This window comes from Coregonus lavaretus (genome assembly GCF_964263955.1).
Source record: "Coregonus lavaretus genome assembly, contig: HAP1_SCAFFOLD_465, whole genome shotgun sequence".
NCBI classification, from domain to species: domain Eukaryota; kingdom Metazoa; phylum Chordata; class Actinopteri; order Salmoniformes; family Salmonidae; genus Coregonus; species Coregonus lavaretus.
In genome coordinates this window covers 22,319-38,944 of record NW_028164548.1, presented here as the reverse complement: position 1 = coordinate 38,944, position 16,626 = coordinate 22,319, and the positions used below count along the sequence as shown (strand labels likewise).

The window sequence follows — 16,626 nt, the reverse complement described above, 5'->3', positions numbered from 1 at the left end:
TTAAGGTGAGGTGTTGTAAATGTAGTGTAGTCAGTCTGTTAAGGTGAGGTGTTGTAAATGTAGTGTAGTCACCTCTGTTAAGGTGAGGTGTTGTAAATGTAGTGTAGTCAGTCTGTTAAGGTGAGGTGTTGTAAATGTAGTGTAGTCAGTCTGTTAAGGTGAGGTGTTGTAAATGTAGTGTAGTCAGTCTGTTAAGGTGAGGTGTTGTAAATGTAGTGTAGTCAGTCTGTTAAGGTGAGGTGTTGTAAATGTAGTGTAGTCACCTCTGTTAAGGTGAGGTGTTGTAAATGTAGTGTAGTCAGTCTGTTAAGGTGAGGTGTTGTAAATGTAGTGTAGTCACCTCTGTTAAGGTGTGGTGTTGTAAATGTAGTGTAGTCAGTCTGTTAAGGTGAGGTGTTGTAAATGTAGTGTAGTCAGTCTGTTAAGGTGAGGTGTTGTAAATGTAGTGTAGTCAGTCTGTTAAGGTGAGGTGTTGTAAATGTAGTGTAGTCAGTCTGTTAAGGTGAGGTGTTGTAAATGTAGTGACGTCACCTCTTAAGGCGAGGCGTTGTAAATGTCCCAACACAGGAAGTCCATGTATAAGGAAGTAGAGGAATAAATGGACGTTATGGGTAGAAGACAAAAACATCTGAGGTTTGTAGCTTTCTTTTACAATTTAATGTAGAAAAGTGTTCTGGAGAAGTTAGGCTATCATAGAGAGACAGATGATTTAGGGGTAAGACATCTACAGAAATGTAAAGTTAATACAATACTGATTTCAACTTTCAAGAATGATAATTGTACTGTACATTGGTGTTGATTCATATTGCTTAGCCTAATCAATATGATCCAATGTGATGTGATGTTATAGGCTACAGGGCTACGAGGTAGGGTATTATTGGTAAAGGCGATTGACATCACATTATCGTGATTATTATCCGTATGTCGAAACTGCGTTAGAAAGACGTGCATCGGAATTATGTAAAGCTGTCACTAAAGAAAATAGTCTGTTTCGACAAGTCAGTCAAGTAAAAATGACGCGCAACAATAGACATAGAAACTATTTAAATGTTGGGATAAATCAAAGTTCAAGTTGAAAATGTTTTCTGGCGACACCGATCAGAAAGGTGGTGGTCCGTTTTGCTCAGTGCTGTACGCTTCATATAACTTGGCCAGCGCACTGTTGCGTAATGTTTCGCATCGTTGTCGGCACACCTGAATACAAGCCCGGGTGCAACGGACGAGATAAACTGTTGGCACCTCATGTGAAGTCAAGCAGTGCATGGGTGTATTCACTAAGGGCACTATTCCAACTTATGAAATTACGCCTTTCCTACCTGGCTAAAATGCTTGGAGAATTAAGTAAAACCACAAGTCCGAATCCCCATCTCCATCCATGGTTCATTTAGGAAAGGACCAATGTTAACTAACTAGCTAGACACCAGAGGACAACAACACAACGAGAAGCAAGATTTCAAGTTGTTTCTGTCAAAAACCAAGCTGGTTTACCTTGACACCTTTTATTGGTGCACCAGAACCAATCACAGTTGAGCTCGCTCAGTTTAGCTCAACGCTGATTGGCTCATTTCTAATAGTTTTTTAAATCAAAGGCCAAATGCTCGCAGGCTTCCCTTGTCTTCAATGCTACGGGCAACAATGTCATACTCGTTTGGACCAGACAGCATCAGATAGATGGCCTACACATAGAGAGACAGAGGGGCGCTGTTTAGCTCGCTCGGATGCTTTCTCCTGTGAGATACATTCAGCCTCTTGCGAATTAAAGGACAATTATGAAGCAAAGAGAGACGAAAGATACATTATAGCCTGGCTTCCTTTGGTATAGAATAAATACCTGTCAGCTATTTTAACTGTCTGTAATGTCTACTTGGTAAATGTTTATAATGTCTGTCAATCTAAGCTGTAACGTATTTTTAGTTGTGTTTACCCGAGGTAGACTAGCTGTTGTTATGGCGTCAGCTAATGGGGATCCAACCAGGTAGACTAGCTGTTGTTATGGAGTCAGCTAATGGGGATCCAAGTCAAATCAAATCAAATTAATAACATATTGGACTGTGCATGTTTAAATGCAATATGAAGTCTCTGTTTGAACTTTGACCACAGACAGTAAAAATGTTGTCATTGTTAATGGTTCTTCAACATTGTTCAGAAATATTGACTGTTCTGTTATTTCTTATTGTAGCTGAGTGAACTGTGACTTACATCTAAAATGAGTCTCTCTGGGGAGAGAGAGGAGGGGACCACTGCCTCTAAAATGAGTCTCTCTGGGGAGAGAGAGGAGGGGACCACTGCCTCTAAAATGAGTCTCTCTGGGGAGAGAGAGGAGGAGACCACTGCCTCTAAAATGAGTCTCTCTGGGGAGAGAGAGGAGGGGACCACTGCCTCTAAAATGAGTCTCTCTGGGGAGAGAGAGGAGGAGACCACTGCCTCTAAAATGAGTCTCTCTGGGGAGAGAGAGGAGGGGACCACTGCCTCTAAAATGACTCAAGACACCAGTTCTAAGAGGTAAGAGATTACATGTAAAATATACAGTTCTCTTAAAGATATAAAACTAAAGGGAAAAGTTTTCCCAAATTACATCAAATGTAGTTCTACATCATTAATTTAAAAGTCCCCAAACCGATTTACCAATTGCAGACTGTAGCTTTATAAAGAAACATCAGGACTTCTAGAAGTTAAATTATACAGTTGTTGAAATGATGTAGATGAGGTACTGATGAGATATTGATGAGGTGATCTGCCTCCCTGTTCTGTTCAGTGTCCAGAAGCCCAGAGCAGAGTCACCTGCCCCCAGCCTGCTATCAATGAAGAGTGATCAGCCACCTGCTTTCAGCCAGGAACCATTACCAGATGACAATAAGGAAGTGGAGAGTTTAGACAGTGAGGATGCATTAAAGATCACACACAACCTTCTGGACAGAAGAAGTAAGACTGTGTTTCATACAATATTATAAAGAACGGGACAAAGGCCCCTCTAAAACACACACACACACACACACACACACACACACACACACACACACACACACACACACACACACACACACACACACACACACACACACACACACACACACACACACACACACACACACACACACACACACACACACACACACACACACACACACACACACACACACACACACACACACACACACACACACACACGCACATGCACTTATGAGTCCCAACTCTCATTGTTTTCCTACAGGTAAAACTCTTCTGACAGTCCAACAAGACATTAAGGCTAAACTGAAACACAAGTATCAACACATATCTGAAGGAATTGGAAACCAAAGTCTGTTAAAGGACATCTACACAGAGCTCTACATCACAGAGGGTGGAAGTGGAGGGGTCAATAATGAACATGAGGTGAGACAGATAGAGATGGCATCCAAGAAACAAACCACACAAGAGACACCAATCAAATGCAACGACATCTTCAAGCCTTTACCTGGACAAGACAAACCTATCAGAACTGTGCTGACAAAAGGAATCGCTGGCATTGGAAAAACAGTCTCTGTGCAGAAGGTCATCCTTGACTGGGCAGAGGGAAAAGCAAATCAGGACGTTCATTTCATGTTTCCTCTTCCTTTCCGTGATCTGAACCTGAAAAAGGACCAATACAGTCTGATGCAACTTCTTTCCCACTACTTCTCAGAGCTGAAAGAGATTGACAACATTGAAGATGGTGAAACCAAAACTGTTTTCATTTTTGATGGTCTGGATGAGTGTCGACTTCCTCTAGACTTCAAAAACAATGAGAGGTGCTGTGATGTCACGAAGCCAACCTCAGTGGACGTGCTGCTGACAAACCTCATCAAGGGGAATCTGCTTCCCTCTGCTCTCCTCTGGATAACCTCACGGCCTGCAGCAGCCAATCAGATCCCTCCTGAGTGTGTTGACCAGGTGACAGAGGTACGAGGGTTCAATGATCCACAGAAGGAGGAGTACTTCAGGAAGAAAATCACAGATCAGAATCTGGCCAATGAAATCATCAAACACATGAAGACATCAAGGAGCCTCCACATCATGTGCCACATGCCAGTCTTCTGTTGGATATCAGCCACTGTCCTTGAGATGATGCTGAAAGAGGCAGAGAAGGATGAAGTCCCCAAAACTCTGACCCAGATGTTCACACACTTCACGCTCATCCAAATCATTGTGAAGAACAAGAAGTACAACAAAGCCACAGAGACAAACCCAAAGGAACTGTCTCAGTCAGACAAAGAGATGATCCTGAAACTGGCAGAGCTGGCTTTCCAACAGCTGCAGAAGGGCAACCTGATCTTCTATGAGGAGGACCTGAGAGAGTGTGGCCTTGATGTCACAGAGGCATCAGAGTACTCAGCATTGTGTACAGAGATCTTTAAAGAAGAATCTGGGCTGTACCAAGAGAAGGTCTACAGCTTTGTGCATCTGAGCATGCAGGAGTTTCTAGCAGCAGTGCATGCTTTAGAATCATGTCTGTACAAGAAGGAAAATGTTTTTTCCACCACTAGTGAGGATGAAGATGAGAAGTCAATCCAGTTGTCTGACTTACACAGGAGAGCAGTGGACCAGGCCTTGAAGAGTGAGAATGGACACCTGGACCTGTTCCTCCGCTTCCTTCTGGGTCTCTCACTGGAGTCCAATCAGAATCTGTTACGAGGCCTTCTGACACAGACAGGAAGTACAACACAGAGCAATGAGGAAACAGTCGAGAGAACAGTCAGGTACATTTCAGACAAGATCGAAAGGGAATCCTCACCAGAAAGGATCATCAACTTGTTCCACTGTCTGAATGAACTTGGTGCCAACTCTCTAGTTGAAGACATGCAAACCTCCCTGCGATCAGGAACTCTTTCAGAAACAGTCCTAGAACCTCACCAATGTTCAGCCCTGGCCTACCTGTTACTGATGTCAGAGGAGGTGCTGGAGGAGTTTGACCTGAAGACATACACCACATCAGAGGAAGGTTATCAGAGGTTGCTGCCGATAGTGAAAACCTGCAAGAGAGCACTGTAAGTTCTGTTATTGAGTTGATGTAAACAGTATCATTATTCTGAAGGATTTGTATATCTAACAGATGATCTTCTCTCTCCAGACTGTCTGGCTGTAAACTCACATATGAATCCTGTGAGACTCTGGCCTCAGCTCTGCAGACACCAAACTCCCCCCTGAGAGAACTGGACCTCAGCTACAATGACCTGAGAGACAGAGGAGTGGAGCTGCTCTGTGTTGGACTAACCAGTCCACTCTGCAACATACAGACACTAGTGTGAGTTAAATATCTTCAGTATCCACTGTGAGTGTTTATATATTATGTATGTAGTTAGTATGTGTATGTTTTTAACATTATTTGAATATCTTGGTAAATATGCAGAAACATACATAAAATGTGATAAATATATCAAACTAAGTATCAAACTAAGGTTAAATGTCTTGAGTGAGTTAGTATGTTTTTAACATTGGTTAATCATGTGTCCTTCTGTTATTATCTTAATGTATCTCATTATTCTTAAAGCTTTGCATATTTATCAGTGTATCACTATATCTCCTCTCTCCAGACTGTCTGGCTGTGAACTCACATATGAATCCTATGAGACTCTGGCTTCAGCTCTGCAGACACCAAACTCCCCCCTGAGAGAACTGGACCTCAGCTACAATGACCTGGGAGACAGAAGAGTGGAGCTGTTCTGTGTTGGACTAACCAGTCCACTCTGCAACATACAGACACTAGTGTGAGTTAACTATCTTCATTATCCACTGTGAGTGTTTATATATTCTGTATGTACTGTATACTGAACAAAAATATAAATGCAACATGCAACAATTTGAAAGGTTTTACTGAGTTACAGTTCATATGAGGAAATCAGTCAATTGAAATAAATTCATTAGGCCCTAATCTATGGATTTCACATAAATGGGAATTCAGATATGCATCTGTTGGTCAGAGATACCTTTAAAAAAATAAGTATGGGTGTGTATCAGAAAACCAGTCCGTATCTGGTGTGACCACCATTTGCCTCATGCAGCGCGACACATCTCCTTCGCATAGAGTTGATCAGGCTGTTGATTGTGGCCTGTGGAATGTTGTCCCACTCCTCTTCAATGGCTGTGCGAAGTTGCTGGAAACTGCCGGGAACTGGAAGACGCTGTCGTACACGTCGATCCAGAGCATCCCAAACATGCATGTCTGGTGAGTATGCAGTCCATGGAAGAACTGGGACATTTTCAGCTTCCAGGAATTGTATACAGATCCTTGCGACACTGGGCCGTGCATTATCATGCTGAAACATGAGGTGGTGGCGGCGGTTGAATGGCACGACAATGGGCCTCAGGATCTCGTCACGGTATCTCTGTGCATTCAAATTGCCATCGATAAAATGTGATTTTGTTCATTGTCCGTAGCTTATGCCGGCCCATACCATAACCCCACCGCCACCATGGGGCACTCTGTTCACAACGTTGACCTCAGCAAACCGCTTGCCCACACAATGCCATCACGACGCCCTACACGCTTTCTGCCATCTTCCCGGTACAGTTGAAACCGGGATTCATCCGTGAAGAGCACACTTCTCCAGTGTGCCAGTGGCCATCGAAGGTGAGCATTTGCCCACAGAAGTCGGTTACGACGCCGAACTGCAGTCAGGTCAAGACCCTGGTGAGGATGACAAGCACACAGATGAGCTTCCCTGAGACAGTTTCTGACAGTTTGTGCAGAAAATATTCGGTTGTGAAAACCCACAGTTAAATCAGCTGTCCTGGTGGCTTGTCTCAGACCATCCTGCAGGTGAAGAAGCCGGATGTGGAGGTCCTGGGCTGGCGTGGTTACATGTGGTCTGTGATTGTGAGGCCGGTAGGATGTACTGCCAAATTCTCTAAAACGATGTTGGAGGCGGTTTATGGAAGAGAAATTAACATAAAATTCTCTAGCAACAGCTCTGGTGGACATTCCTGCAGTCATCATGCCAATTGCACGCTCCCTCAAAACTTGACACATCTGTGGCATTGTGTTGTGTGACAAAACTGTACATTTCAGAGTGGCCTTTTATTGTCCCCAGCACAAGGTGCACCTGTGTAATGATCATGCAGTTTAATCAGCTTCTTGATATACCACACCTGTCAGGTGAATGGATTATCTTAAGAAAATGGATTATCTTAACAAAGGGGAAATGCTCACTAACAGGGATCTAAACAAATTTATGCACAACATTTGAGAGAACTAAGCTTTTGTGCGTATGGAACATATCTGGGATATTTTATTGCAGCTCATGAAACGTGGGACCTACACTTTACATGTTGGGTTTATATTTATGTTCAGTATAGTAAGTATGTGTATGTTTTTAACATTATTTTAACATTTTGGGACATCTCCAGAAACATACATAACATATATAAAACTAAGGTAAATATCTTGAGTGAGTTAGTATGTTTTTAACATTGGTTAATCATGTGTCCTTCTGTTATTGTCTTAATGCATTTCATTATTCTTAAAGCTTTGCATATTTAACAGTGTATCAACATATCTCCTCTCTCCAGACTGGCTGGCTGTAAACTCACATATGAATCCTGTGAGACTCTGGCTTCAGCTCTGCAGACAACAAACTCCCCCCTGAGAGAACTGGACCTCAGATACAATGACCTGGGAGACAGAGGAGTGGAGCTGCTCTGTGTTGGACTAACCAGTCCACTCTGCAACATACAGACACTAGTGTGAGTTAACTTTCTTCAGTATGAGTTATTATGTGGATGTTTTAAACATTTGTTAATCATGTGCTCTTCTGCCCTCTAGTCTAGGTCAGTGTGGTCTGACAGAGGGTTGCTGTTCAGATCTGGCCTCAGTCCTGAGTTCACCCAACTCACAACTGAAACAACTGGAGCTGAGAGACAATGACCTGCAGGACTCAGGAGTTACACTGCTGTCTGCTGGACTGGAGGATCCAGACTGTAAACTACACACACTGGGGTAAGTACAGCTGTTTCAGTCAGGTCGGTACTTTGCTGAGTTACACTGCCCTCTGCTGGACTGGAGGATCCAGACTGTAAACTACACACACTGGGGTATGGACAGCTGTTTCAGTCAGGTCGGTACTGAGCTTAGTAAAACAAATACTCTGAACATCTGATGTTTTATGACAATGTTTGTGTCATGGACAAATATATGGGTGTCCTACAAGATGATTGACACCAGTCCACCAACCTAGACGGCTGTTGTGTCTCTCTGTAGGCTGTGTGGCTGTCTGGTCACAGAGGAGGGCTGTGCTGCTCTGTCTTCAGCTCTGAGGTCAAACCCCTCCCACCTGAAAGAGCTGGACCTGAGCTACAATCACCCAGGAGACTCTGCAGGGGGACTGCTTTCAGCTGCTCTGGTGGATCCCACAGATAAACTGATGAAGCTGAAGTAAGTCAGAATAGATGTCCTAATAGTGTGAGCAGTGGTTGTGTCCTATGTAGTGTAGTAGGTTCAGTAACATGAGGACATGATGGTAGAATACAGGGGACGTTTACCCAGCAGGCTTAGCACTCCAACACAGCATACATCATCACCACATGAATACTCTTCTTCTGCATCTCTGATATCCTGTTGGAATTGTACTCTGTTCTGTATGCAGTAGGTAGGATAGAATACCTGTATGTCTCTAGTAATGAATTGTACTCTGTTCTGTATGCAGTATGTAGGATAGAATACCTGTATTTCTCTAGTAATGAATTGTACTCTGTTCTGTATGCAGTAGGTAGGATAGAATACCTGTATGTCTCTAGTAATGAATTGTACTCTGTTCTGTATGCAGTATGTAGGATAGAATACCTGTATTTCTCTAGTAATGAATTGTACTCTGTTCTGTATGCAGTAGGTAGGATAGAATACCTGTATGTCTCTAGTAATGAATTGTACTCTGTTCTGAATGCAGTAGGTAGGATAGAATACCTGTATGTCTCTAGTAATGAACTTGGATAGTGCACCAGAACACAACAATATGGTTTAAATGTTGACTGCTTTATTAGGTCTTTGTCAGTCAATAACCTGTTTCTCCTACAGTGTGGATCATGGTGGAGAGTTCAGGCTGAAATCAGGGCTGATGAAATGTAAGTCTCTTCAATCCTAATTAACTACATATTCAGAACTACAGTAACATAGTAACTAATCAATACTTGTTCTCTACCTACAAAACAACATTTTATATGAAGATGTGGTTTGATTAAACTCTCCTTTTGTCTACAGATGCCTGTCATCTCACCCTGGACCCAAATACAGCAAACCCAAACCTGATACTGTCTGAGGGGAACAGGAAGGTGACACGGGTGGAGGAGAAGCAGCATTATGAAGACCATCCAGACAGATTTGACCGTCATCCCCAAGTTCTCTGCAGAGAAGGCTTATCTGGATCTCGTTATTACTGGGAGGTGGAGAGGGATGGTGACGTGGCTGTCATTGGTGTGGTGTACAAAGGAATGCAGAGGAAGGGAGTGATGGACAGTTGGATTGGACTCAACGGGAAGTCCTGGAGTTTATTCTACTCTGACAGTGGATATAAGTTTTACCATGCTGGAGTCGACAGATCCATCCCTGGTCCTTTTTCTAACAGAGTTGGAGTGTATCTGGACTGGCCAGCTGGTACTTTGTCCTTCTATAGTGTGTCCTCCTCTGGTACACTGACACACCTTTACACAGAACACACCACATTCACTGAACCCCTCTATCCTGGGTTTAGGGTTTATTCCTCCTCCTCCTCAGTGACCCTGTGTCAGATAGATGACCAACACATTCAAAGGTGAGTCATAGCAATGTTTCATCATGTGTTTTCCTCTGGAATCATTCCTACAATTAGATTAGTATTCGTGTGTTTTAATGTGTTCTGTTGGACCTACAGACAGTTAGATTAGTAGTAGTGGTGTGTTTTAATGTGTTCTGTTGGACCTACAGACAGTTAGATTAGTAGTGGTGGTGTGTTTTTAATGTGTTCTGTTGGACCTACAGACAGTTAGATTAGTAGTAGTGGTGTGTTTTAATGTGCTCTGTTGGACCTACAGACAGTTAGATTAGTAGTGGTGGTGTGTTTTAATGTGTTCTGTTGGACCTACAGAGAGTTAGATTAGTAGTAGTGGTGTGTTTTAATGTGTTCTGTTGGACCTACAGACAGTTAGATTAGTAGTAGTGGTGTGTTTTAATGTGTTCTGTTGGACCTACAGACAGTTAGATTAGTAGTGGTGTGTTTTAATGTGTTCTGTTGGACCTACAGACAGTTAGATTAGTAGTAGGGGTGTGTTTTAATGTGTTCTGTTGGACCTACAGACAGTTAGATTAGTAGTAGTGGTGTGTTTTAATGTGTTCTGTTGGACCTTCAGAGAGTTAGATTAGTAGTAGTGGTGTGTTTTAATGTGTTCTGTTGGACCTACAGACAGTTAGATTAGTAGTAGTGGTTTGTTTTAATGTGTTCTGTTGGACCTACAGACAGTTAGATTAGTAGTAGTGGTGTGTTTTAATGTGTTCTGTTGGACCTACAGACAGTTAGATTAGTAGTAGTGGTGTGTTTTAATGTGTTCTGTTGGACCTACAGACAGTTAGATTAGTAGTAGTGGTGTGTTTTAATGTGTTCTGTTGGACCTACAGACAGTTAGATTAGTAGTAGTGGTGTGTTTTAATGTGTTCTGTTGGACCTACAGACAGTTAGATTAGTGGTGGTGGTGTGTTTTAATGTGTTCTGTTGGACCTACAGACAGTTAGATTAGTAGTAGTGGTGTGTTTTAATGTGTTCTGTTGGACCTACAGACAGTTAGATTAGTAGTAGTGGTGTGTTTTAATGTGTTCTGTTGGACCTACAGACAGTTAGATTAGTAGTAGTGGTGTGTTTTAATGTGTTCTGTTGGATGTACAGATGTTTCCTCTCCTATGTCTCACTGTAGTGTCAGTTTCACTCTAACCACAAGAGGGCATCAGAACCTGTTAAAATGATACCTGGTGACTTCACGTCTCTAGGGGCTTTCATCAAGATAAGCAATGTCACCTGTAATGTCACCATCAGTATTGACTTCATGGAAGTTGACATAGTGTTATTTCACATTTGGCAATGCACCCTACATAGGGAGCTGTTCTGTCACCCTTTATACAGCCTTTGTATTGCTTATGAAGACTGTATGTATGCTATATAAAGCCTTTATAAGTTGTATTTAGTTTAATCACAGTCTATCCTTCTGCTTTCCCAACACCAGAGACCATGGTGGAGAGTGTTGTATCAAGCCTGGACCTGAGAACACCAGAGACCAGATATGTGAGTGTTAACTGATAATTGTTTTAAAATCAAAATAGGATTAAAGCGTTCTTTAGTCCCAGGCAAGGAACACAATCATGATCTATTTGGTCAAAACAAACTTAAAGGTAGAGTCAGCAATATGATGTAGATGCACAAAGTAAACATCATAGTGGGTAAACTTCTACAACAACTAAGGGCATTGGAGCGCGATGCTAAACTCCTCTGTTTTGGTCCCGTGGCTACCACGCTGTAAGAGAGTGAAGAGAACCCGTGCACATGGGCAGATACTGTGTGAGAGAGAAGTCAGGCATCTTGCTCATCACAATATCTGCAGTGCTGCTCGTACAACATCATTTAGCTGACTCTACCTTTAAGCTCTCATCCTGGGATCTACCAGAAATCAGGCCCCCAACATCTCCAAAACATGGACCAGAACCATGTTGTTTCCTGCTTCCACAAACATTCATTAATATAACACTAATGTCAGATTATGGTATGATAATGAGTGTACATTCTGAGACTGTTGCTCACTTACATTCATTTTTATTACAAGTCTGTTTAATAATGATTAATTCATTATTACATGAGATTGTCCGTTTTAAATAACAACTACTTTTGACTTCAGGGATTCCTCAGAGCTGTAAGACTTGTGACCATGTTGAGGTAAGTCATAATGTCAATTCTCACTTTTACATACCTTCAGGAGTCAGGCACAGTCTGAAAGCCAGGTGTGTACTGACCAACCATTCATACTGGGATATAGACAGTCCTGTGTTCTGCTTTAGTAATATAAACACAGTCTGAAAGCCAGGTGTGTACTGACCAACCATTCATACTGGGATATAGACAGTCCTGTGTTCTGCTTTAGTAATATAAACACAGTCTGAAAGCCAGGTGTGTACTGACCAACCATTCATACTGGGATATAGACAGTCCTGTGTTCTGCTTTAGTAATATAAACACAGTCTGAAAGCCAGGTGTGTACTGACCAACCATTCATACTGGGATATAGACAGTCCTGTGTTCTGCTTTAGTAATATAAACACAGTCTGAAAGCCAGGTGTGTACTGACCAACCATTCATACTGGGATATAGACAGTCCTGTGTTCTGCTTGTAGGAATGCAGGATTTTAACTTCTGTCATATTTTGTCATTAGACAGTTTAATTGGATCAATCACCAGCATTCCATGTAACATTGAATAAATACATTAGATAAATTACTTTGTTCATTTAATGGGCCAGTTTCCCGGACAAAGATTAAGCCTAATCTTGGACCTTAAAAAACTTTCTATTGAAACTTCCATTGATCATGCTTTAAGTCCAGCACTAGACTCAATCTGTGTCCAGGAAACTTGCCCCATATGTATAACTGACATGCTTGTCCTTGTTCAGGACTCCACACACTGGCTTCAGATTGAACCCTTGACTTCCACTGTCCAGGGAGTGACAATGTTCAGGTAAAATAACACTTTTAACATTTCATTCCACTTGCTAGTGTATTTCCCCATTACCTTTGGGAATAGGCTTCTAATCCAACCTCTCCATTTGACGATTGACCCTCTCTACCATATCTTGTTGTTGCCCTCAGGCACAGGACACCCAAAGGGCGTTATGAGTGCACAGTGTCTGGGCTCCGCTGGGTGTGTGAGAGAGATGTCATTCTGAAGTATCACTTCAGGAACTGGGAACCCTACAGTCAACTTCTGAAAGACATGCAGTACGGACAAGGTGGTCCATTGCTGGACATCACTATGGAGTTAGGTGAACTGGAGGAAGTTCATCTGCCACACTTTGTCTGTTTAGGTAAAACCATATAGACATAGTATTCAGAAAGACATTTCCATGTAACTGAGTTTCACTTCCTGAATGAATAAATGAATATTCTGGGAGTTTATTTACTGTGATCTGATACTGCATATTCTTTGTGTTTTAGTTGGATGAATAATACAATATTTGTCTTTCTGTCTCCTTTTTATTGTGTTGTTCAGGGACCAACCCTTCCCTGAGGAATGAGATGAAGATTCTTCATGTAGAGGAACATGGAGTGTCTGTTGAGGAAGTGCATGAGGTCACCAGATTCCATGCTAAGATTCTCCATCCCAGGTTCTCAGCTATCGCTGTTATACTGAGCTATATCTTTTGGCGGAACGTAGCTGTCCACTGTGACGTGGTCCTCTATATGGCAGTAAAAAAGGCAACAGTAATTTCACGGCTGTACATGCTCCTCAGAAACTCCAGTCAGAAAGAGGTGAGGCACCATCATTGAAGTGACAACAGTATGTTGAAACTTACTAAAGGAAAGCTGATAGGTTGTTGAAAATCTATAGATTACAGACAACATGCAGCTCTGTGAGAAATCTATTTCTGTCTCATTCATTTGAAGAGCCAGTAGACGGCACTCTTCTCTCTGTTCGAAGGAGAACCCAATGCCCCGGGGCAGTGAAGGGGATATTGCCCTGAGTAGTGTGCTGTCATTCGCATGGGACGTTAAACATGTTTCCTGACTCTCTGTGAACACAAGATCCCATGGCACTTATCATAAGAGTAGGGGTGTTAACCCCGGTGTCCTGGCTAAATTCACTATCTGGCCCTCATACCATCACGGCCACCTAATCATCCCCAGCTTCCAATTGGCTCATTCATCCCCTTTCCCCTGTAACACTTCCCGAGGTCGTTGCTGTAAAATAGACTCTCTTCTCAGTCAATTACCTGGTAAAATAAGGGTAAAATAAATAAAAAATAGTGTACACATTTTTTTGATGTTGACAAAAAAGGAATGCTCGGTGAACTGCATGTTGTGTGAATTAAGAGACTACATTGTTCAGACTGACTACCACACTGCTCATTTTCTAGGCTGTTCGGGACCGGGAGAAACATCAGGTGTCCCAAGGATATTCAGAATTGGTCCTGTCAAGTCCAAACGGGTCCTTAAAGCTGAACAGTTGGTTTGCACTCAAGAATCCCCATTCCACTTCCATCAATCCAGAGGTGCAGTTTTAGCAGGCTAAGGACATGAATCTGTCATATAATATATTAATAACTGGAATATCATTATATTTCCTTCTCTCTCTCTTTCTCTGTCTGTTGTCTCAATCGTTGCACCATATGACCTTCTACAGAAGATTCAGCTGTTACCTGCAGACACCACACCAAGCTGTTGTAAGATGGTTATGAGAAACACAGGGGTTGACATTGAGATGGAGTTAATCGGGGATGATGAGAGGACAGTATGGAGAGAGATGGTACCAACAGGTAGGAGAATATGTCAATCATAACTCTGTTATTTTCTGACAGATGCTATTTAGTGATTATAACCTCTTTTTGTTTTTTTCAGATGAATACATCCCTGAAACCCATTCAACTAGTAAGTAAACATGAGAGGTACAAACCAATGGCTTGAGGGCCAGTCGACATGGTTTACTGTTGGACTAGTCCTGATTATAAAAGGCTGTCTTCAAGATCAATGACATCTCCTCCAGGACTTGATGTAGATTAGCCTGGTTCTGAATGACATCTCCTCCAGGACTTGATGTAGATTAGCCTGGTTCTGAATGCCCCAATGACATCTCCTCCAGGACTTGATGTAGATTAGCCTGGTTCTGAATGACATCTCCTCCAGGACTTGATGTAGATTAGCCTGGTTCTGAATGCCCCAATGACATCTCCTCCAGGACTTGATGTAGATTAGCCTGGTTCTGAAGGACATCTCCTCCAGGACTTGATGTAGATTAGCCTGGTTCTGAAGGACATCTCCTCCAGGACTTGATGTATATTAGCCTGGTTCTGAATGACATCTCCTCCAGGACTTGATATAGATTAGCCTGGTTCTGAATGCCCCAATGACATCTCCTCCAGGACTTGATGTAGATTAGCCTGGTTCTGAATGCCATCTCCTCCAGGACTTGATGTAGATTAGCCTGGTTCTGAATGCCCCAATGACATCTCCTCCAGGACTTGATGTAGATTAGCCTGGTTCTGAATGCCCCAATGCCATCTCCTCCAGGACTTGATGTAGATTAGCCTGGTTCTGAATCCCCCAATGACATCTCCTCCAGGACTTGATGTAGATTAGCCTGGTTCTGAATGCCCCAATGACATCTCCTCCAGGACGTGATGTAGATTAGCCTGGTTCTGAATGCCCCAGCCTGTTTTTCTACGTCTGTGAAAACCGACCCTAAATATGAATGAAACAGTAGTGGTGTGATGTGTTCATTGATGCAGGTTGTTATTGTTACAGAATGTGTTCTTAATGCAACGATTAATAATACAATGAAGACTTTTACTGTAGGTCACTCTGAAAGAAGTCTGTTTCTAAATGTCTGAAATGTGAATGAACAAATGTAGTTATTTTATAACCTGCCTCTCTCAGGTGCTGTGTTGGGGGCAGGGCGTCCGGCTGAGAGCAGTCTGACTGGTTCTAGAGAGCAGCAGCTGGGTTCTGTACGGACAGAGTTTGTGAGACGAGTGTCAGGACCTGTCCTGGAAGGTCTGCTGGACGGGCTCCTGCAACACACAGTCATCAACCAGGAGGAAATGGAGTCAGTAAAGGTGATAGCTGAGAGGGCAGAGAAGGCACGTGACATCATCGACATGGTGTTGAGAAAAGGAACTGAGTCATGTTCCAGGATGATCAACCTTCTTGGGGAGCTGGACCCCTATCTTTGGTCACAGCTTCAGATCTAAAGTTGTAGCCAACCCCTGGGTGTGGGGAGACCAGGCAGAATAGACAGGCAGGGTGGTTCAACATGGTCTTGTCTGTTGCTTTAATTCAGGCTCCTAAAAATTTACAGAAAATGTCAATCAAACATGACCACTATAATAGCAATAAACTAACCAAAGGTCCAGCCACACAGCCTCTCTCCTTCTGCAGCCTCCTGGAGGTGTGGATCTTCTAGCAGGAGGGTCAGTTAGTCCTCCACTAGGTACCTAGGTATGGACCCCTATCTAGTAGGAGGGTCAGTTAGTCCTCCACTAGGTACCTAGGTATGGACCCCTATCTAGTAGGAGGGTCAGTTAGTCCTCCACTAGGTACCTAGGTATGGACCCCTATCTAGCAGGAGGGTCAGTTAGTCCTCCACTAGGTGCCTAGCTGGACCCCTATCTAGCAGGAGGATCAGTTAGTCCTCCACTAGGTACCTAGCTGGACCCCTATCTAGCAGGAGGGTCAGTTAGTCCTCCACTAGGTACCTAGGTATGGACCCCTATCTAGCAGGAGGGTCAGTTAGTCCTCCACTAGGTACCTAGCTGGACCCCTATCTAGCAGGAGGGTCAGTTAGTCCTCCACTAGGTACCTAGCTGGACCCCTATCTAGCAGGAGGGTCAGTTAGTCCTCCACTAGGTACCTAGCTGGACCCCTATCTAGCAGGAGGGTCAGTTAGTCCTCCACTA

General features: G+C 43.0%; 1 protein-coding gene and 2 long non-coding RNA genes across 3 annotated transcripts; all 3 read left to right on the top strand.

Annotated features, from left to right (window-relative positions):
- Nucleotides 1-2,284: 2,284 nt before the first annotated feature.
- Nucleotides 2,285-10,108, top strand: LOC311116916 (NACHT, LRR and PYD domains-containing protein 3-like). The gene is made up of 9 exons (XM_084191935.1): nt 2,285-2,502; nt 2,756-2,922; nt 3,212-5,003; nt 5,087-5,260; nt 7,525-7,698; nt 7,778-7,951; nt 8,213-8,386; nt 9,026-9,072; nt 9,209-10,108. Exons 1-9 carry the CDS (start codon nt 2,297-2,299, stop codon nt 9,760-9,762), a joined length of 3,462 nt encoding a protein of 1,153 aa, XP_084048061.1. The 5' UTR covers nt 2,285-2,296; the 3' UTR covers nt 9,763-10,108.
- Nucleotides 10,109-11,181: 1,073 nt separating this feature from the next.
- LOC311116912 lies at nt 11,182-13,036 on the top strand. Its single transcript, XR_014611525.1, has 4 exons — nt 11,182-11,255; nt 11,863-11,900; nt 12,631-12,695; nt 12,827-13,036. It is a non-coding gene; the product is annotated as an uncharacterized lncRNA (long non-coding RNA).
- A 189-nt stretch (nt 13,037-13,225) lies between these two features.
- LOC311116930 lies at nt 13,226-14,712 on the top strand. Its single transcript, XR_014611526.1, has 4 exons — nt 13,226-13,486; nt 14,092-14,226; nt 14,358-14,490; nt 14,573-14,712. It is a non-coding gene; the product is annotated as an uncharacterized lncRNA (long non-coding RNA).
- Nucleotides 14,713-16,626: the final 1,914 nt, after the last annotated feature.